This window comes from Python bivittatus, unplaced genomic scaffold (assembly GCF_059951505.1).
Source record: "Python bivittatus isolate LINGU-HERP-01145 unplaced genomic scaffold, Pbiv_v1 ctg000610_np1212, whole genome shotgun sequence".
Lineage (NCBI taxonomy): Eukaryota > Metazoa > Chordata > Lepidosauria > Squamata > Pythonidae > Python > Python bivittatus.
In genome coordinates, this window is record NW_028277088.1 from 45,756,111 (window position 1) to 45,779,019 (window position 22,909).

At 37.3% G+C, this 22,909-nt stretch overlaps 2 protein-coding genes across 15 annotated transcripts in view; both read right to left on the bottom strand.

The window, feature by feature from the left end:
* Nucleotides 1-9,572, bottom strand: part of UBP1 (upstream binding protein 1) — a 32,805-nt gene extending 23,233 nt beyond the window's left edge. Inside the window, exons 1-5 of one of the 3 annotated variants that reach the window (XR_015797967.1) lie at nucleotides 8,873-9,572; nucleotides 4,698-4,849; nucleotides 2,562-2,638; nucleotides 842-947; nucleotides 424-530 (exon numbers count right to left, since the gene is read on the bottom strand). Coding sequence is in view for 2 of the 3 variants with exons in the window: in XM_088150935.1 (XP_088007061.1) it covers nucleotides 424-530; nucleotides 842-947; nucleotides 2,562-2,638; nucleotides 4,698-4,849; nucleotides 8,873-8,985 (555 nt within the window). In the remaining variant the exon portion in view is untranslated. The remainder of the gene's footprint in view (nucleotides 1-423; nucleotides 531-841; nucleotides 948-2,561; nucleotides 2,639-4,697; nucleotides 4,850-8,872) is intronic. The other 2 variants (XM_088150935.1, XM_088150936.1) reach the window with 2 other exon arrangements.
* A 12,925-nt stretch (nucleotides 9,573-22,497) lies between these two features.
* Nucleotides 22,498-22,909, bottom strand: part of CLASP2 (cytoplasmic linker associated protein 2) — a 136,981-nt gene continuing 136,569 nt past the window's right edge. For all 12 annotated transcript variants that reach the window (XM_088150941.1, XM_088150944.1, XM_088150940.1 and 9 more), the window contains one exon: nucleotides 22,498-22,702. In XM_088150941.1, the coding sequence (XP_088007067.1) occupies nucleotides 22,616-22,702 (87 nt within the window). In that variant the 3' untranslated portion in view covers nucleotides 22,498-22,615. The remainder of the gene's footprint in view (nucleotides 22,703-22,909) is intronic.

Here is a 22,909-nt window from a genome sequence, read left to right on the forward strand (position 1 = left end):
GAAAAATACTTTTTTACTATCATGTATTGCTTGGACCCTTTCTCTAGCAGCATTTGAGATCCCTAGAGTACTGCTGGAGCAAGAAAATTTTAGCATGTGGGGCCAATGGGAAAGATAAGACAGGTGGTAAGGGATCAAAAAACCTTCACAAAAAGGCCAGTTTTTACTGTTTGTGGGGAGAATGGTTTGGGGCATGCATTTTGACATTTAAAGCACCCCAAACAACTCCCCCAAAAATCAGGCCAAATATTTTGGCTCTAATGATACTGGTAATATTGCACTGAAGTTCATATCTACTATGGCCCCCAGAAATTTAAAAAAAAATCGCAATGCAAAAAATGTTGCCCACTCTTTTAAAAGAATTACGCTTTTGAGATCTTGACAGTTTAAAATAATAGTTTCAAAGACAGCAAACAATCAAACCTGAATAAAGGCAGATGTGCGTTTTCCAGGATCCCACAAAAACTCAACTGCATTGAGCTGGCCTGGATTTGTTTTTATATCAATTACTCCAACAGACATAGGAATATCTATAAAATAAAGACAAAAGATTGAAAAATAAAACAATATTTGTTTTAAAACAGCAAAAACATGAATGTTATTAAAATATATGAATCCTTCTTTTTTTAGTTTTATTCTTAGGTCTTCCAGTGAGTCTATTACTTCTTATGACAGTTTTTTAACGAGAACTCCCCAAAATGGAACTATAATTTACAAAGGCATTCACAAAATCCTATATAATAATATATTATTTAAACCAGATATTTAAATTTTATTATTTCATAGTAACAAAGTTTGCACTTTATTTTTATGAAGATATTATCTTAATTCATGAATTTACCTAAATCAAGTAATCGGTCTCCAGGACGATTCCACTTCCAGCCTTCTAGCTGCTGATGCTCAGTGTATTGTAGTCTTCTGTCATGGAACACTACTCTTATGATACTCTAATATAAAAGACAACGTATCAACCCCCCCAATAAAAATAGGACAAAAATTATCATTTTGTTATAGTAGTATAGTTAAGGTTGCCAATTGAATACCCACTCAATTTTTTAAAATTTGGGTGAGTCAACAAAGTAAGACCTTCTTCTTTAACTGGGAGATATACATTTATGTAAAGGTACAAACTCCTTTCAGATGGCCCCCAGAATAACAGATTGTGATGATCCCAAGAAAAGAAGAATCTTTTCTGTGAGAGAAGAATAATCTAGAGAACATCCATTTATATGTGGACTAAACTGAAAACATTATTTTACAGCTCAAATAAAGTAAGTTCATATGCCCTATGATATACACTAAATTATTTTTTGACTACAACTGAACACTAACTTAGAGATCTCAGTAACATCAGCAAATTGGAGGGTTGGAATCATAAGAGCTATGAGCTTCCTCATCAAAATGCCAGGAGGTACAGAACATGTTAAGTGCTCATGCATTCATAATTTTATCTCTGAATCAATTTTACTTTCTCTTAATATATATCTCTGGTGCCCTTAATATACATTGGGGCTATTTTCAGTCAGCTGGGAATTCTTGGAATTGTAGTCTCAGCACATCAGGGAAGATTACAACTGATAAACACAGACTGAATGTTATTTGATTACTGTGTAATACAAACATTTGTATCAGCTAATCCAGACCACAAAAGTAAACAACGGAGGAATGGATTGTGAAGATGGCAGAATTTGCAGAAATGGCAAAAATGACCTGTTTGATCAGGGATAAAACAACAATTACTTTTATAAAAGACTGGAAATCTTTTATGGACTTTTTTCTGAAAATGGAAAAAAATGAAATGGTGATTTATGGATTTGCTGTTTAAAAGGGTTGAATATGGGTTAGAGGGGAATTGTGTGATATAATCTTAAAGAGGGAGGAGGGATAAGAAGCTGGTTTATAACTGCTGTAAAAATCAGAAGTCGCTTCTTTAATTATTTTTTTCTTTTTTTGTTTCTCTCACTTTTTTTTAACTCTCCTTTATATATGCTCTTATGTTTATCTTTCATTCATGTAAAAATCTTCAATAAAATTATATTAGAAAAAAGGAAAGAACTCCAATTTTCTAAGTCAATCCAAACTGGTGAGCATTACTAGACCCCAAACTTAGATATGATTAATATTATCACTCATATTAAACCACCGTACAGACAGGTACAGAAGTTCCTGGTGTGCTTTTTCCTTTTTTTAAATTACCATGTCATACATACACTTACATCTCACAAAGTAACTTAAATAATGAGCTCTGTGAATTACTTGCACAAAGAAATTCTTCAATCTTACAGTAGAACAACTAACAAAAAGAGCTATGTAATCACATGCTTGTAGCTGCTTTCAACATTATTCTCCCCTCCTGATAAAGTTATCAGGAAGAAATACTGGAAGAAGAACATTCTCTTCCCAAACCTGTCAGTGCAGAGCAGAATATTTCAGATGCTTCCTCCATACTCCCATAGCTGCATTTTAACACCCAGAGCAACAAAATGTTACTGTAGAGAGCAGTGGGAATGGTCAGAGAGAATTTCAAAGAAACATGAGTCAAGGTTGAACTATCAACATACCTTTACCAGTTTCCCATTGATCTCTGGCATATCTCCCATTTTTCGATTATCTAACAGCCGAATTTCATAGGACTGACCTTTCAAAAGGAAAAAGAAAAGGTGTGTGTATGTGTGTGTATAATTAAATATTTTTATACAAGATTTTAGACTTGTTTCTCTTAAAAAAAACTGATTGGCATTGGTTAATTACAACAAAATGTGATACACTATTTGCTTTTTTTCTTTAAGGCAAAGCAGAATAGGAATGAAAAAATACATTGTGTGAAAAACAGTACTAGTTCCTCTCTCAAATTCTCAAGGTCCTTTTGAAAAAGTGAGAAAGAAGGAAAAGAGACAGACTGTAAGTTAGCAATTGACAGTAAGAGATCCACCAAATAAATGCTAGTTCTGAGCAAGACACTGGAAGAGATGTTTACAATGCAGTACTTTTAAATTATTAAAGCAGCCACATCTTTTGCAAGGCTTAGTCGCTCACTTCAAAAGTTGTTCCCAACTCTGTCTGTATGCATGTACGTGCATAGCCACTTTACTTTTGCTAGGCACAACCCAAATAAACGCTAGCTATCATATCTGAGCTTCATACAACGTATTCTGGAATTCAGATAATTATACAGCTTTGATTGTCAGCAGTATCAACTAAAACCCATCCTATATGCAGCCAAAGCAAAAAGGTTGTCAAAACAATTATAATTTTGCAAACTATAAACAACCATTGCTTTCTGAAAATGGAAGACAGAAGTAACAACAACAGAAACTTAAACAAAAGGGAACTCCAAGGAAACAAAGTCAGCGGTCATCATCAGCAGTGCCACAGAATATACTTCTAAACTATTTTCTTATTAGTGGAGATGGATTCAGACATAGTCATGATTAGTGCATACAGCAATATTAAGTTAATCATGACCAATGTCTTTCCAAGTATTATTAAATCTGGCTTCAATCCACTGTTCCCATCTTTGAACAACACATAGTAGTCTACATGTATTTAGGTAACAAGATGAATACTCTCAAATTAGTAATTATTTTAAGACAGCAAACACAGATTCTGCATTTATTAAAATATTCTATTAAGGTGAGCCTCAATAAAACAATCTGATACATTATTTAAAAATATATGCATAAGATTTTATACTAACTTAGTAATAGTTATTAAAGCACACAAAACAACTTTGAACAAGTCAGGAAAACTACCTTTTCTAACAGCTGTTATACATTTTGGATCATAGCGACATACCCAAACATTTAAAAAATATTTTTTTCTCTTTAACTCAGATCACTTCATGTGCTTGTTCTTCAATAAAACAATTTAATCTCTGTTCTTCCAACTGCTAATCCTATTGCAGTGTTTTGTGCTTTTCAGTTCGAGAATTTTATAGAAAATATAGGCATTAGTTATACCCCAGTGAAAGTGGAGTGAAATGTTACATACACTTGGTCACTAAAGAGCCTAGGTCTTTATAAAAACTCTTTAGAAAAATGCCAAACATTACATGAATATACAATGCAAAGCAGTATTTTGTGGTTTTTTTCTTGTTAGTACTTTTTTAGTTGAGGAAAATAAATAATGTTAAGAATCTAAAACCTGTCCAAAATTAACCCTGGGATCTCATTTGTATATAACATTTTACATTTAAGTAAACTACCATACACAGTAACCAACATATTCCCTATAATTTCAACCAATGTAAAACACATAATTAGTCTAATAAATTCTAAGTTATATTTTTCTAGCAATGTTATTAACCTTGACTGCACCAGTTACTTTTCTATGTAAAGCTGGAACTCCAGCTTTTTCCTTAAAGAAAGTCAACACTAATAAGATTCCACTGGGTCTTTATATTACAATTGCCAACTACTGGTCATATCCCACATCTATCCTGCCCTTAGATAAAAACCCATTATTTTCTGTTCAATGAATATTTGGAGTCCATATTTCTAACAGTCAGGCCATGAATTCAAAGAATTTTCTTAATTTTCTGTCAATATCAAGACAAAAAGCAAGTAGAACTTTTTAAAGACCAAGTACTTAAAAATAATTTCAGGATTCTGAATGTATTAATATACAAATTATACACACACACACACACACACACACTTGTGTGTTTTACACCCTCTGCCCAAAAGATAAATGCTTACCTTGGTTTAAGTAAGTAAGTGTTTCATCATGCAGTTTGATTGCTGGGGAAGTTGCAGCAGACATAACATATTGAAATGGTGGATGTTTTGTGTCATTATCAGGTGGAAGGCTAGAGTCTTCTTGCTTGAAAATGGGCAGTGCCAGAACATCACTGAAATGGAAAAAAGGCCATATAATTCAGTCATTTCTCTCTCTCCTTATAAAATACAAACATCTTGGGAAAACTGGAATATATGCAATAGTAATTTTCTAATCAAACCTAAACTTATATTACTGCTTGCATAATATAACACTCATTATTTACAGCTTAGCATGTAAAACTGCAGTATTTGACATATTCATGAGATTCAGTGACCAATCCAACCTATGATACAATTCACCAGCTACATTCACACATCATAGTAAACCATGGCTTATTTAAATGTGATTTACTAGCCATAAATAATGGTTCACAAAACCACAATAGCTGAGTTTGTAACAACTACTAAGAAAAACTAACAAATCAAATATTGGGTTACCATATGTAATTTATGCCATTTTATTTGAAAATATTAATTATACATTTTATAATTAAGGCAAACAGCATTTCCAACAACAAAGTCTTGGATATTTGTCTAGTGAAGATAGCACTAACCACAAGAGTATAGATATAATTTTTAAAAATTTCTATGTTTAATGGTCTTCCTGAATGGGGATTCTATAGTATAAACAATAATTAAAACCTATCTAGAAGGCACCAGAATTAGGAAAACAAATCTAGAGTATGTACTGGCATTATTCATGTAAACACAGTTATATATAACGTATTTTGAGTAAAGCCTTGCTTTAAAAAAGTGCTTTACTTTATTTCATTATCCCCTTTCTACCCCAAATTATCCCACATTTCCAATGGAGGGGGGGACCAAGTTTTTTCCTTTCTCCTATGTTCTCCCCACAAACTTTTGTATCTCCACAATCAAATAAAACTACAAATAAAACTGTTACTGTAGCAGTCACCCAGCCAGTATCCGAGTTGAGCACATCATACCCAGTAAACAAAGTGGACTTGAATCATGTGAACAAAAAAATAATGTTTGATATATGAACTATACCAACTTTCTTCCTTAGGCTCAGCAGTTACTGCAGTCAACTTCTCATAACAATCTTGTGCAATAGAACTTTTTGTAACATTAACCACAAGTACACAGTGGAAAGATTTTAAAAAGCAAACTTATGTTAAGGTTAGAATATATTCTAGTCCACAAAAAAAAGCAAAGCCATTTCACAAAGCTACATTTCTCAAGGAAGTTATTCAGATATATTCCTAACTATCACTTAACTTAATCCACATATAACTTTGTATAGGAGAGGGGGGAAAACATAGCCCACTTCTTTATATTTATTTCTGATAATGTTTAATGTAGAAAAAGAAATACCAAGACTCATAATGCCTGTTGTATTTCTACTTTAAATCCAACTATTAAGAAGACAGGAGAATGATTAGAAAATAAAGTATGATGGAAGACATTATGCAAGACAAGAAATGTACTCAAAAGACTTTCCAGTAGTTCTCTGCAGTCCACAAACACCAGACACCCCCTGCAAGTTTCCCTAAGTTTAGGCTTAAGGAGTTTTCAATCAGAGAATAACCAAGTAAAAGAACTATAGAAGAATTGCTACAGAACAAGAGGGAGAGTTCTCAATTTAGAATCACAAACTGATTCAAAGCTCATTCCATTCAGCTTTGAATTCCGGCGATAAGCAAATAGGAGAGTAAAGTAAGTATCAATTATTAGAAAGCCTAAGGAAAACCATCTATTCCATTTTTTTTTAAATGGAAGGATTTCATTTTAGATTTTTCTGCTACTGAAGTAGCAGGACAGGCTTTTATATAAAATTTCTTACTTGCCAAAGAAGAAAAATTAACAAGATTCCAGACAGTTCCATATATTTATAGATCAATATTGTGTGAACATAATGCTAAATATTTGCTAACCATCATGAAATTGAGTCTTGAGCCATCAAGGACATCAGCAGTTTTTGGTTAAATGTGACTTTTTGTTCTGTCTAATCCTAGAACTGTGGTTAAGCTTAACTAAGATTTGGAGAAACAAGACAAGATCATAACTGTCACTTGAAATTGATGTTCTCTTACATCACAGTTAACACTATAATGTATTCATTTTTGAAGATAACAAGCTTAAAAAGAAAGCAATAGTGTATGATCTTATGATTGTACCAGAACAGGGACAGCTCATGAGTACTTCATGTAATTCTTAACTATGGTTCAAATAAAGGTGGTAGGCCCAAATAAGGTATTTTTGAAAGCAACTAATGCTGTTTAAAAAAAAAAATCTGATCACCTTTTCAGGGCATTACTCCCAACTTATATATTGAAAAATTTATCTCTTTGGATGGAGATTTAGGCATCTCCAATTAGGGTGGTAGAAATGAACTTCCCCATGGCAGCATCTTTTGCCTCCTCAAATGCTACATGGAAAGTTGGGTAATCATGATGAACAAGATATGTGAAATTAGAATGAAAGGTTTTCCTGAAATTGGATACAAATATTCTCTAGGAGGTTAACAACAAAAAACATAATTATATAATACAAACGTAAAACATCAATGTTAAGAAAAAGTTTTATCTCATCAGGCCTTCAACCCCAGCTATCCTGGGGGAGAGTTGATTTATTATTACTGTTATTTTTATAACAGCTTATTTCTATTATTGCTTTTATAATTTTGATGTATTGTAGCCCACCCAGAGCCTTTTGTTTTGGCCAGGCTATAAAAATTGTGAAATTAAAAAACAAACAATACACAACTACAATATCCTATCAATGCCCTAAAGCCTTTTGGAAGAGCTCCATTTTAACCAACTTCCAGAGGATGATCATAAGAAGGGCTAATATAATCTTTAGGGGAGGCTGTTTCAAAGAGTTGGTGGATTTCTACTTCACTTCACTCTTCATCTTAACTTCAGCCCCCACCATTTGATGAAAATAAGGAACCATTAGGGGGTTCTGGTTGGAAAAAATAGTCCTGCAAGTACCTAGGTGCCAAGCCATAAATGGCTAACTGGTATTTGTTTCACATGTCATTTATTAATTAATTTCTGGTCATGATAACATTGTAGATATTCCTTACATCCAGAATTCGGTTAGTTCCTGGGTTAAGAACGTCCAGGTTACGGACGACCTATAGTTAAGAATGGAGCCTATTGTAGCAAAATTCAAGTTAAATACACAATGGTTCAAGTTCATTACACAATACTACTTATATGGTATTATACAACAATATTGTTCCAGCTTACGTACAAATTTGACTTAAGGACAGACCGTGGGAACAGACCTGGGGACTACCTGTACAGCCAGAAAAAGTTCATAAACTTATATATTTCAGATCCCCTTCATTTAGTCAAAGCAAATGGAATCAGATCAGAACAATGTAGTATATTTTTTAAAAACTACTTTTCACTGACAAATTTTTACATGAATTTAACATGAAAAATATAAAAGAGTTAAGAAAAAAGATGAAAGGAAAAGTGCAGAAAAGAAAAAAGCAGAACAATGTGGTATATGTCTAAAACACAAGAAAAGAGTATCTTCTAATTATGTCACACATGTTAAGAGGGTTCAGAACGGAACTGAAAGATAGGTAGCAGCCTCTGATACGAAATAGTAAGGGACTACGACTCACAGCCTTGCTTCTGCTCTACAATTCCTTCCCTCTTCCACAGAACGGATCAATATGGCCTCGAAGGTTAAAGTAAGGCCGGTAGGTGCCCAAAGTTACCCTCTTGACCTATTGCTGGTTCCTCCGACCCCACACGGGAAAGGAAGGAGCGCAGGGAGAGGGGAAGAGAGAGAAACTCTTAACGACCATTTCGCCCGTTCATGAAAGCGGGGCAGGCTATCACACTGGGAGGAGCTCGCGAGGATGAGTAAAGCAGCCTGCCAAGCCAGCAGCGCCTTCCCCCAGGCGTCACGACGGCTTCCCTCGCAGGGAACAAAACAGTTAAGCAACTGCCTCAGCGTTAGAGCCAAACTACCGCCGGGAGGCTCTTCCGCCGAAAGGAAGGCGCCGACGGCGAAAAAAAGCGACTCCCGACGCAGCCGAGCTCTTCTTCCCCAGCCAAGAAGGAGAAACCGGGCCGAGAGGAGCCTCCCGGTCCTTCAGCCGGGACACCCACCTCATGCTGTAGGCGCCAGCGCCCAGTTCTTGCCCAATGCCGGAGAGGCTGGCATCGAAGTCGTGCGCCAGCCCGGACTCGATCACTTCGTCCATCTTCAGCACCCACGCCATCTTCCACCGGCGGCCCCGAAAGGCTTGCGGCGGCAAAGTCGCCCCTCGTCCGCGGGGGTCCACCGAATGCAGCCGGCCCGAGTCGGGGGGGAAGAACTGAAGGGGAACGCAGGAGAGAAAAGGCGAACGGAAGAGGGGAGAGGGCGGGACAGGCGAGGAGAAAGAGGCCGCCTCAGCCCCGAGGGAGCCCTCTCTCCTCGGAGAAAGCGAGGCTCGCAGGAGGCAACACCATCACGGCGGTCGCCGTGCTCAGCCCCATCCTGCCCTTCCCACGGTGACCCTTCCAGTCGGGGTCCGGCCGCCTCTTCGGCAGCTGCGGCTCAGACCCGGGCCAGCCCCGAGCCGCCGCCGACCAGCCGCATCAGCGCCGCCCTCCGCTGCGGCAGCGCGGGGAACCGCCCGCCGCGACAACGCCGCCGCTCCCGCGCGTGCCCCGCCTAGCAGGCTCCGCTCGCTCCGGCCGGAGCGGTTCCGGTGTCGGCGTCCCCGCCTCCTTCCTGCTGCGCGACAGCGGCGGCCACGGCAACAGCCGAGCGTGCACTAACAGGGTAGCTGCATCCCCCTCATCCGGCCTTGCCCCCGCTGAGGCAAGGGGCACGGGCGGTGATTGCTTGGCGCCAGCTTAGGGGCAGGCGGGCTGACGAATCAGAAATTTAGGAGAGGGAAGAGTGATTTTCTTCTAAGCCAATCAGAAAGTGCTCCCGCCTCTCTCTGCAGTTTGCTTAAGCTTCCTCCTTCACGCTATCTTCGAGGCTGTGCTGACTACAAAACCCAGAATGCAATGCAATGCCAGAACCCGTTTAAGAAAGTCTCGGGGTAGCTGTAGGGACATGCAATCCTTATCTTCAGGCGCGTCATTCTTGCGTAACGCACCTTGGAAACAATTTATGGCTTTTACATGTGTGGTAAGGGCCGCCGAGCCCGAAAATTACCCTAAACTTTTCAGCTGGTGCCGCGTTGGCTTCTTCAAAATAGCAGTCATCATCATTATCAACATCGTAATATATAACAATAATATAATCGTGCATTTTAAAAATCTAGACATTGCATAATGAAATTGGGGGTTTCATTTCGATTAGGTATTTTGAATTCAAAGGCAACATTAAAATGTAATATTCATTAGAAATTCCTTTAATCGAATTAAGATTTGATAATCTTTTGAAAAAAATCCATTAAGACGTTCGATTTATAAAAGCTTAGCTGTTCCTTAAGCTAGGGGTTCTCATCCTGGCGTGCGACCGGATCACGAGCAAATTTGAGGGAGATCAATCGCGCATAATTAATCGTGTGCTTTTGGGGCGGCGGACGCAAAGCCAACTTTTGCCTGGACAAGCCGAGAGGAAAATCATGTTTTTCTATAGTTGACTGCTGTTAGGAGGAAATGCTGATCGAAAATGAAGGTGGAACGAGAAAGAATTGCAGTCTCAAAAGTAAAAGCTCGATTTTAGGAATTATGCGAAACAGCACAACTAATCCTTCTCATTAAAAACTATTGTTTTAATTGTGATGATTTTATTTCCAATGAAAGCGTTTAATGTTACAACGTTGTCAAATGCTATCATTGTTTTATTTCATATAGACAGATAGTTAAGATGCAGTTATTTTAAAATGTGGTATATTTTTTCCCCAATCTTAATGAAAGCCTTAGTTGTATTCATGGGTGTGTGTGTGTGTGTGAGAGAGAGAGAGAGAGAGAGAATTTCATTTAGCGTTTTAGTAAGTCCTTGCACTGAAAAGATTGCAAACCCAACTCCTGCTTTAATCCAAACATAATATTAAACAAATTGTACTATGAGAAGCAAAGCAATTCAACTTTATCTGGGTCTGTGATCACAATATCTCTGATCAAGGTTGGGTACTGAAAAATTCCAAAGTGATTTTTGTTCTTGATTAGTAACTACCATTCAGGTTATAATAAAATACTTGTGGTTGCTCATGTTTTCATGTCTCTAAGAAAGACACAACAATTGGCATGGCTGAGTCTTACTGTATTCCCAGCACTGATTTATCTGTGTCTGTTCTACTAACTGCATCAGGGGGAGAAGTTAGATCAGGACTATTAAATATATTTGCAACATGGTACAAAATGGCTGCCGGGGCAGCTTGCACATTCACAAAAAAGGCTGTCATAGCGTGTGAAGCACATAACAAAATATTTACCAGCAGATAAAGTAGCGAGATTACTTTTCACCATCCTGCCCCTTCCCTAGGATGCTCCCAGCATCCATTTATCTTCTTTTTCTGACAACCTACTGCACAGCTAAATAAAATACTTCAAATGAAACTTTGAAGGATTCCTATGTAGGGTACAGAGATATTCCTAGAGGCTGATTAAAGGCTGGTGCCTGCTTTTTCTTTTATTATTCTTTAAATAATATTTGTAAAAGATGAGGCACAGCCTGGTGTCAGGGAGAGATATGTTGTGTGCCACTATTTAGACTGAAGAAGAAACATTTTTTAATCCTAACTCATGCAGAAGCATGCTTGAAATCTGATTTTCAGGTAGAAGGAAGCAATTCTTAATATTATGTCCTTGCTTCAGGTTATTACCTAAGAAAATCTTATTAATACAATCCCTGACAACTTACATGGCTCAAGCCCAAGCTGGTTTGTGCTACAATTAATTTGCACTGAATGAGATCCACATTAAAATAAAGAAGCACAGCCTTCTGTTTGCAAGTGTCCTTTTATGCAATTTTTGAATCTAATTCAAGATACCTGTTGTTTTTTTTTAAACGCAGCAGTTATACAAGGAGCGCTGCCCGTACTTGACTGATTTCTGTATACTTGGAAGCCCTGGAGGTTCAGAAGGCTAGCTGTAGAATAGTAAAATGTTGTTCTACTAAACCGTTTCAGATTACAAATGGGGTATTATGTGGCTGAATGATTTGTTAGTGGAATTTAGTTCCCATTTAACCAGAGGGAGAGATAGCTTAATGGAACCCGAGGGTATGCCATAGCTGGGCTACAAAAACATGGATGACCATGAGAAGGCAGAAGTGTTTTCTATATCTCTTTGGTGCCATCCCTGTAGTCATCTGGATTCCTGCAGCCCAGTATGGAATTTTGTTTCTTCCAAGATTCACTTTTCTCAGAAGCAAATAATTTTGTGCACATGAAATATTCAGCCAACATTCCCATCCATATTTCAAACGCAGTATAACTCAGGAATGGTTTATTTACTATAGCTGCTCTGTCTATGAGCGAATTGAGCTACATATAGTCAACAAACTGATGTTTCCTTTTGTAACAAATCCTCCAAGTGTGAAGTTTATTTATTTTATTTATTCATTTATTATTAAATTTGTATGCCGCCCATCTCCCCCAACAGGCCACTCTGGGCGGCTCACAATTAAAATAAACCCATAAACAATTAAAAATACCCCATAAATAATTAAAATTAATTAATCCATTAAACATCAACTGTAAAACAAACATCTTCCTTCCTTCCTTCCTTCCTTCCTTCCTTCCTTCCTTCCTTCCTTCCTTCCTTCCTTCTCTCTGAGCTTGGCTGTTTGCTTTCATTACTCCACTAGGTAACATAATTGGTGCGAGTGAGTGTGGGATTTGCTGCCTGTTTATATATTGTAGCTTGCCCTGCCAGTATTGGAGGGGATGTGGTTTCCTTCTTGTGGTTCCTTGATTAGAGCAAACCCCACACTGACTCACACTGATGATGTTACCTAGTTGGGTAATGAAACATCTGCAAGCAAACAACCAAGCTCAGAGAGCACCAATATCTCCACAGTTCATCCCTGAGCTACAGATGTTCTACTGAAATCCTCTAAGATTGTTGGCAGTTTGCTGAATGGTATGATCTTGTATCTGGAAGATGCTGTGTTAGGGGACAAGACCAGCCCCTTCATGAAAAAAGGAGGGTAAGAGCTATCTCCAGGAGTTGCTTTTTAATGTCAAGCTACTTATTATTCTTGCCTAGGTGAGGAGACAAATACTTGTGATTCCAAAAGAAAGTGGCTGGCCTTGAATATGATGCACTTTGATTAGGGGAGGGGCTGTTAGTTGCTTCCTCTTAGAAGCATTCCTTGGCCCAGTCTGGCCAAGGATCATAGCCTGAAGCAGTCCTTCCACCTTATTGAAGACTCTTCTTTGGTTGTTTTTCTATGATCTAAGAACTAAAGTAAGATAATTAATTGACCCTGGTTTTTTTTTTTCAATTGACTTTTAAGAGCTGGTTTTATATACTGACTGATGATTGATTTATGTATTATGTGCCACCAAGTTGTTGTTGACTCTTAGTGACCAGAGAGAGATTTTCTCTATGACAATCTGTCCCTAACCTGGTCTTTCAAGTCTTCCAATAGCGCCCCATCACCACTGTAACTAATTCATCCACCTTGCTGCTGGCCATCCTTTTTTTCTCTTTCCTTCCACCTTTTCCAGCATTGTAGACTTCTCAAGATAGGTAGGTCTTTGCATAATATATCTGAAGTAGGATAATTTGAGCCTGGTCATTTGTGCCTCAAGTAAGAACTCTGTGTTGATTTGATGATCCATTGGTTTGTTTTCTTGGGTGTCCATAGTATTCTCAGAAGTCTTCTCCAACACCAACATTCAAAAGTGTCAATACTCTTCCTATCCTACTTCATTAGTCATAATATAGTTTGCTTAGTTCTGACTTAGCTTGTTGTGAAAACACTGCCATTGTGCTTTTTCAACAAATCTTGCCTTAGCACAATATGTGAACCTAGCAAAATGTAATGGATTCTGATATTTACTAAGCATGCTGTTTTGACCTCTTTCCTAACATTGGTGCTTCCAGACTTAAAATTTTATTTTTTATCTCATAATTATTTGTATTCCACTTACTCAAACAATTGTGTAAGTTCAATACTTTTTTCTTTTTGTTTTCATAACTTAATTTTGATTCCCAGTGCTATATGCACTCAGCTGAGCTCACACTACTGGAAAGAACCATCTGCATGTCTTTATATATTTGAGCTTAACATTTCTATATTTCTATATTCTTTATACATTTGAGCCGTTTCTAGGATCAGCAGAATTTCTCAGATCCCAAGAAACTAAAACCTGAGGAATTCTATTGCATAACTATGCATACTTTGGCTGTATTCACATGATCAAATTTCTTATAAAATTAAGCTATTGAGGGCGTGCCTGTTGCAGTTTTATCCCTGCTACCGGCAGCCCTTTGACTGAGGCTTCAAGCTGCTTGTTTTTTTTGAAACCTAAACAGCTTTGTCTTAGATAATCTTAATTTGATGTGGTACTTTAGTTTATTATAAATAGAGCTCCTGTGTTAGAACAATAAACAGGGCAAAGGAGCATATAATTATGTGCTCCCATTTTAAACCAGTAAAAAAACTTTATACAATATTCTTGGTATAAAGTTTGGGCCAGGGCATATGTAAAAATTAAAGCTCTTGACTTTTAATATGTTACTGTAATAGAAAAAAATAGGCAATGCTAAAGTATCTTTTTTTTAGAAGTATGGTAGTGTTGCTTAAACATTGTCAATATACCTCCCCAAGGCCCATATATACTGAATTGTCAACTTAAATTTAATTGGTTATTAATCAAGATACAATAAATTCACTTTAATTTCAGTATGGTTCTGCCCTCTCAACCTTGGACTTACTCCTCTCTTTTAGACCCTACCTGAAAATCAATTCATCGATGTCGTTTGATTAACCTTGAGAGATGGGATAAAAAGATGAAACATTTTGACATTTGTTGAACTGGACAAGAATATAATGAGGGGCCGTTAGCAAGTTCCTAAGCGTCATGCAATATTTATTGTTTGTAACAGCTTTGTTGTATTCCATTAGAGCATTTCTTGGGCTTCAAGCCAACTACAAAGTAGCTTTCGGAAGGAACATCACATGGCAAACACAAAAAATATTTATTTAAAACACCTCTTGAATATTTCTGCTGAAATACTTGGATGCAGTATGTTCCAGCTAATATGACTGATATATAGTTGTATAAATTATAGTTGTGTAAGTTGTACTATGTAAATCTGTACTTGAAAACAAACAGTGGCCATACTATTTCCAAGCACCGTGACCTTATCTCACTAAGCATTTAACAATGTTGTTAACTAGGCATCTGTCCTCTAGATTTAGTTGAGAACTTGGGTTTCTGCAGTGATTCCTTCCTATCTTTGTCTGGATTCTTCATCATTGCCTCTAATTTCCAATTAATTTCAGGCTGTGAGTGAGGTGCTTATGTAGCTAAAATTGTACCAGCCATACAGAAGAGGTTGTTATCAGGAAGTTTAGGCAAACTCAAACTTTGCAGAAAGATGAAAGGGAGACAAAAGCCTTTTAGCTCTCTGTTAGGTGTAAGGAAAATAACATGGGAGTGGCTGGAATCCTAAATAGCAGATTTGTACTTAAAGAATTATATTCATCCATCTCTGTCTCTCCTTGAGAAAAAATCTTAAAACAGCTCAGTGAAGACTTAAGTGTGTTTGGGAGACCATGAGTTCTAGTCCTGCCATAAGCACGAAGCCACCTGGGTGACCTTGGGCCAGTCACTCTCTCTCAGCCCTAGGAAGCAGGCAGTGGTGAACCACTTCTGAAAAACTTTCCAGGAAAACTGCAGGGACTTCTCCAGGCAGTTTCCAGGAGTCTACACTGACTTGAAGGCACACACATATACACTCAAAAATCCCTTAGCCATTTTAAGTGTTGAGAAGTTGCATACCCCCACTCATGGTGACTTTAAAGATATGGTTTATGGCTTGGTGTGAGGATGAACTCAGCCACTTATGGCTCAGTCAGCAAAATAATCAAGATAATTATCTTCTTTTTAAAAACCTTTAATTAAATTATATATAAAAAAACAAAATGATGATTAAAAAGATAATGTGTTAGCATAGGTGATAAATCCACCAGAGACTTTGGAATACTGAGTGGGGAGAAGGAAAGGAGACACACAACCACCAGGAATAGGAGGGGAAATCTTGGAAAAGAACAAAACATCACATTAAATTAGTTGCAGGCCCCACTCGCACCTGCTTTATTTTGCTACACACCAGCGCATAATGTTTGACTTTTTTTATTGTTAATTGCCAAGAACTCAGCAAATGATAAATACATACCTGAAAATGAGCAAAAAGTTTAATAATTCTACTTACCTTGCCTACTGTTCTTTCCTCGTTTTTTTAATAACTCCTACTACAGGGTAATAGTATTTTATTTTTCACTATTGCCCTACTCCCAAAGAGTGGGAAGAAATCTTTTAAGAGAACCTATTCCCTTTCTTAAATTAAAAAAATGTGACATAACCTAAATCCATGCTGTTTCCACCATTTTATATCTCTGCCTCAGACAAGATGATCCTACATGCTAACTTTTTCAGCATGATAGAAGAAACCTCATTTGATATTATACAGATGAGCTATACCTCATAGCGCCACTTACAGAAAGAAGCAGTTTCCAAGATCTGAGGAAGAATGCTGTATCTAATCCAGCAGTTGCTTTGATAGTAGCCTTCTTATCACATACATTACTCATTTGAAATTGTATGTAACTTTGATCTCCAGGATCCCCAAATTGACTTTGTTCATAATTTAGCAAATCTTTAGTCTAATTTTTAATGGATCACTTTACAATGAAATGGATAACTTAAAAAGGAATATAAGCCTCAGCAGAAAAACTAGAGACTGCAATATGAAATACTTAATAAAAAAGGACATGGTAACAGGAATAAATGTCATGTGGAGGTGGAGAAACAAAGAAGTCAAGGTAAGGATTAATATTGACATTGTCAGGTTGATATTCAGATGTATCTTTCCAGGTTCCCGTACCTCTATATGTTCTATTTGTCCCACTTACAACCAACAAATAGTGCTAATCTTGGTGATTGCCACTATTATTTGATAATTATTACTTTTTATTAAAATCTATAGATTTTTAGGTGTGTTTCTATATACAGTGGGGCAAAAAAGTATTTAGTCAGCCACCAATTGTGCAAGTTCTCCCACTTAAAAAGATGAGAGAGGCCTGTAATTTTCATCATAGGTATACCTCAACTATGAGAGACAAAATGGGGGAAAAAATCCAGAAAATCACATTGTCTGATTTTTAAAGAATTTATTTGCAAATCATGGTGGAAAATAAGTATTTGGTCAATATCAAAAGTTCATCTCAATACTTTGTTATATATCCTTTGTTGGCAATGACAGAGGTCAAACGTTTTCTGTAAGTCTTCACAAGGTTTTCACACACTGTTGCTGGTATTTTGGCCCATTCCTCCATGCAGATCTCCTCTAGAGCAGTGATGTTTTGGGGCTGTCGCTGGGGAACACGGACTTTCAACTCCCTCCAAAGGTTTTCCATGGGGTTGAGATCTGGAGACTGGCTAGGCCACTCCAGGACCTTGAAATGCTTCTTACGAAGCCACTCCTTCGTTGCCCGGGCGATGTGTTTGGGATCGCTATCATGCTGAAAGACCCAGCCACGTTTCATCTTCAATGCCCTTGCTGATAGAAGGAGGTGTTCACTCAAAATCTCACGATACATGGCCCCATTCATTCTTTCCTTTACACGGATCAGTTGTCCTGGTCCCTTTGCAGAAAAACAGCCCCAAAGCATGATGTTTCCACCCCCATGCTTCACAGTAGGTATGGTGTTCTTTGGATGCAACTCAGCATTCTCTCTCCTCCAAACACAACAAGTTGAGTTTAGACCAAAACGTTCTACTTTGGTTTCATCTGACCATATGACATTCTCCCAATCCTCTTCTGGATCATCCAAATGCTCTCTAGCAAACTTCAGACGGGCCCGGACATGTACTGGCTTAAGCAGGACGACACGTCTGGCACTGCAGGATTTGAGTCCCTGGCGGCATAGTGTGTTACTGATGGTAGCCTTTGTTACTTTGGTCCCAGCTCTCTGCAGGTCATTCACTAGGTCCCCCCGTGTGGTTCTGGGATTTTTGCTCACCGTTCTTGTGATCATTTTGACCCCACGGGGTGAGATCTTACGTGGAGCCCCAGATCAAGGGAGATTATCAGTGGTCTTGTATGCCTTCCATTTTCTAATTATTGCTCCCACAGTTGATTTCTTCACACCAAGCTGCTTGCCTATTGCAGATTCAGTCTTCCCAGCCTGGTACAGGTCTACAGTTTTGTTTCTGGTGTCCTTTGACAGCTCTTTGGTCTTGGCCATAGTGGAGTTTGGAGTGTGACTGTTTGAGGCTGTGGACAGGTGTCTTTTATACTGATAACAAGGTCAAACAGGTGCCATTACTACAGGTAACGAGTGGAGGACAGAGGAGCCTCTTAAAGAAGTAGTTACAGGTCTGTGAGAGCCAGACATCTTGCTTGTTTGTAGGTGACCAAATACTTATTTTCCACCATGATTTGCAAATAAATTCTTTAAAAATCAGACAATGTGATTTTCTGGATCTTTTCCCCCATTTTGTCTCTCATAGTTGAGGTTTACCTATGATGAAAATTACAGGCCTCTCTCATCTTTTTAAGTGGGAGAACTTGCACAATTGGTGGCTGACTAAATACTTTTTTGCCCCACTGTATATCTGATATATACATTTGATGTATATTGTGTTTTCTGCTTTCTGGCTCAAATGCTTTAATAAAGGAAGGAGGAGGAGAAGGAAGAGGAGGAAGCTTCAGTGGGAAGATTAGTGGGAAGGTACTGGGAAGACTGAGGTTAGGGTGAGTTACTAGGAAGGGTGGCAGAAATCTTGGAAAAGCGCAATGCATACTTTTAAGCATGGGCAAAACGATGGGCTTTTTATACGTGCATGAAATTACCTTTCATATTTAGTGGACATTCATGTTACACAACACCTCTTTCCGCTGGGATGTACTCCAAAAAGTACAGGTAGTCCTTGTTTAGTGACTGCCTTGTTTAGCAACTGTTTGCAGTTACAACAGTGGTGAAAAGGTAACTTTACAACCAATCTTCACATTTATGACCTTCACAGGTCTGTAAAGGAAAGGAAAGCTGAAGTAAGATCATAAGCACAGTCGGTTTCACTTAGCAACCGCTTCGCTTAATGACCGAGTTGCCAGTCCCAATTGTGGCTGCTAAACGAGGACTAGCTGTATGCCCATCAACAGCAGTTTATTTGCTGAATGCAGGCTTTAGTTCTCATTTCATATTGATGTAATCTTCAAAGTCAGTATATATATATTTGACTAGAATTATCAATCTGGCTTCAGGCATCTCATAATCTGTACATAGAAATCTATTACTGTTGGCCTAACAATGCTCATTTAAGATTCAGCAGATTATACATACATACGTACATAAATACACACACATACACACATATACTGTATAAATAATCATAGGAGATCTTCCTTCCCAACATATGACAGAGGGAAAATGAATATAACAATCTGAAAAAGACTGTCAATATTTTTTTAATTTATAATTTTGTTTTTGATTCAGTATGAAGTGCAAGCCCAGATGTTATAATTTACCATTAGGTGCAAAGCAGGCCATTATGAATATTTAATGCTTTATGAAAAAAAAATCCTTGCTTAGTGGAGTATGTTGCAGAGTGCTAGTAAGCATTTCCAGAGATCAATCAATATGACATTATTTTAGCAGCTAAATACAGCAATATGTTATTACATTCTGAATATGCTGGACGAAGAATTTCAGTGTCAAAAATATTTTCAAATTATGTTAACTTCTTTAAAGTAGCCTACTGATATAGACAGGATTTCCCATATTTTTAGTTTTATTCTTTAATACTAGTGCCAAAAATATGTAATTTGACATCAGAAATACTTTAATTACTGTATTTGCTACCCAGCTGGGGTTTTGGTTTTTTTTGGTGCCTTCAAGTAATCTTGACTCCTGGCAACTGCCTGGACAAGTCCATGTAGTTTTCTTGACACAATTTTCAGAAGTGGTTTGCCATTGCTTTTTTCCTAGGGCTGAGAGAGAGTGACTGTCCCAAAGTCATCCAGCTGGGTTAAGGTGGGACTAGAATTCATAGTCTCCCAGTTTCTACCTTGATGCCTTTAACCACTACACCAAAGTAGTTCTTCTGCTACCCAGCTACTAGGTTGCAAATTATTTTTCTGTCTTTAATTCTGAACCAGATCAGGTAGGACTTTAGTTCTAAAAGTCAGGATAAAAATCTTTAAATAGAAAAGGACTTTAAAATATTTTATGAATGTTACACTTATTCAAACTGAGTGTTCCTCAATATTACAGTAGTATTGGTGCTATCTAAATTTGTGTACTACAGTTTCACCTTCAAACAACTAGTCACACCTTACATCTGACAGCTTTGCATCAAGGGATCCAAACAATTAAAAAAATATAGGTCAACTGCATGTGGGAAGCAATATCCTGGATAATTTGCTAGACTAAATCAACATGTGAAGCCCAGTTTCAGTCTAAAAAAAATCACGGAACTAGCTTTAACATAGGACCTTACATTCTCTGGGTTGGTTTTTATTGCTTGCCTTTTTGCCTGGGATTAGTTTTAAGCCAGGCGACATATTTACATAAGCTAAGTTACTATAATTACTACTACAATATCACTAAACAAAAGCAGAAACACAGATGGATACAAAATTTAATTTTTCAAGTAATGCTATGTACACTTTATTGCCTGTATATGCACAATGGTAAGCAGAGAACTATAAATACACAATGTAATAGAACAGTAGAAAACAAGGATGTTACACATAAGGGAATGAGGAAGAAAAGACTATTTTCCTGATCTGCAGCTGCTAAAAAAAGCCAGTGATGAATAATGCGATTGTTAGCTTTTTTCCCTTACATTTATTTCTAAAGTATTTCCCCGACAGACAGCTTTCTGCAACAGCAAATTGCATCTTCAGTAACTACATTTTATCTTTCCCAGTCAGAATAACTTCTGATAAAAGTCAAAGTAACTTATAAGATAACTGCAAGTGTTCAGTTTATTTCAAAGTAATAAGCAAATTGTGACATTAGTTCTTTTAAAAATGGTGTTTGGCTGCATGTTAAAGTATTAGACTCTGAACATATAATAGCAAAGGAACAAAAAATAAAATAAAAATAATTATTTTATAGACAATGTTTTTCACAAGACATTATGGATAGCAGCTTAGTCAAAAGTATTCACCCTGAAGAGGTAGAGAGAATCCTAGTCTAGCAGAGAAACACATCATCCTTGGCACTGCTATAATCTCTCCTGTAAATACACAATCCCTAAAACTAGATAATGTGACAAAGAGCCACAAAATCTACATTCTAGCCATTGTGAGAAGGGTGCTGATCTTACTCCCATCTCCCAGTTAAGAATCTTGATGTTTACAGTTTACATCTGAGAAACAGAAGTAAATTGATTTTCATTCTCTCTTTCAATATTAATTCCATAAATACAAAGATGCATTATTCACAATAAAGTTTTTTAAAAGCTTACAGAAACAACCTGAAAACATTTCCATATCTTAGTCCAGATGGTTGCGATAATACCACTTCAAGAAAACCATGCAATGAATTTGGGGCCACTTTCCAATTCAAATTAAACTCCCCAACCAATAGTGTCAAGATCTGTCGTGCTTATGATTCTCCCGTCCCCATCCCTGTAAAAGAATCAGTGCAGAAACCTCCATTCTTGCAATATGTCATTGCTGAAGAGTTTCCTGCAGTGCTGTCATACATCCTTATGTGAGACGACAGAAGTACTGGTTTCAGTAATTAGGTTGAGGAAGTATTCTAGTGACAAAGATAAATAGACATACTGAGCATGCTTATACAAAGCACTCTACTCTGAACCATCTTGCTTGAAGATGATGATACAGGTGGTTCATATCCATTGAGTGATTTTGCTTAACCTGATGCTAGGAAAGCAGGATGCTACACAACCCCAGTTTTGCAACACTATATTCTGGGTAGACTGTCTTCCATATAGGAGGCACTAACTGAATTGTCCTCCTAATCTGCACTGCATTTTTATTTATATGGCAAATGTTCAACTGTTGATAAATCAAGCTTTATGGACACCACTTTCTGCTCCTGCTATTGGCACTGTGACAATATATATGAGGATGTACTTTCAGTATAGAGACTAGTCTAGTTGCAGTTCAGCTCAATCCAGCATTGATGTTCGTCTGTCTTGCCACTTTGTGCCTCCAACCAGAAGCACCCCTCCCCAAAAATGGTACTTAAAAACAGAAATGAAGAGTCATGTTACTTTGCAGTTGAGTAAAAATGAGGAAATTTAGACTGTAGCTTTTAAAGCTTAAAGCATTCCTGTTTAATTAGTTTTTTTTTAAAAAAAGAAAAATGTACAGTAACACTGATAAAAATCAATGGGAAGACACACAGAGGAGTGCAAACAGAAATCATGATGGGTTAGATTTAAAAAAAAATATTTTGCTTCAGTCAAGTGATATTAATACTGTTTTTTTTCCTTTTTTAATTTTAATTTTACTGGAACAGTCACATGCAGGCTTAGAGCAGCCCTCTGTTAAGGGAAAATTAAAGAGAGAGGGAAGGAGGGAGAGGGAGAGGGAGCGGGAGGGAGGGAGGGATAGAGAGAGAGAGAGAGAGGGATAGAGAGAGAGAGAGAGAGAGAGAGAGAGAAGTTCCAAAAAATGTATCTGAGAATTTTCCTTTTACTGATGTGTCTTTCCTCTTACAGACATAATAGGTGGGTTTCAGAATTACTAGCTTTGTCCAGGAACATCTGCTGATGCATCACCTGCTCCAGATCCTGTTTGTGCACGCTTGATGTAAAGATTCAACAATTTCATCTGCAGATTTAATTAGTAAATCACATGTTTAATACTTACAACATATTTCACATTAGAAAAGTCAGAAAAAAAGTTAATTTTTAAAGTAAAATAATAAAAAAGATTTGCAATGGAATGATATATACAGAGGAAAAAAGACTAACCAGAGCTATAGAACATAGTTGTATTTTCAAAGGATTAAGAAGATTAAGGGAGGATAAGCTCATT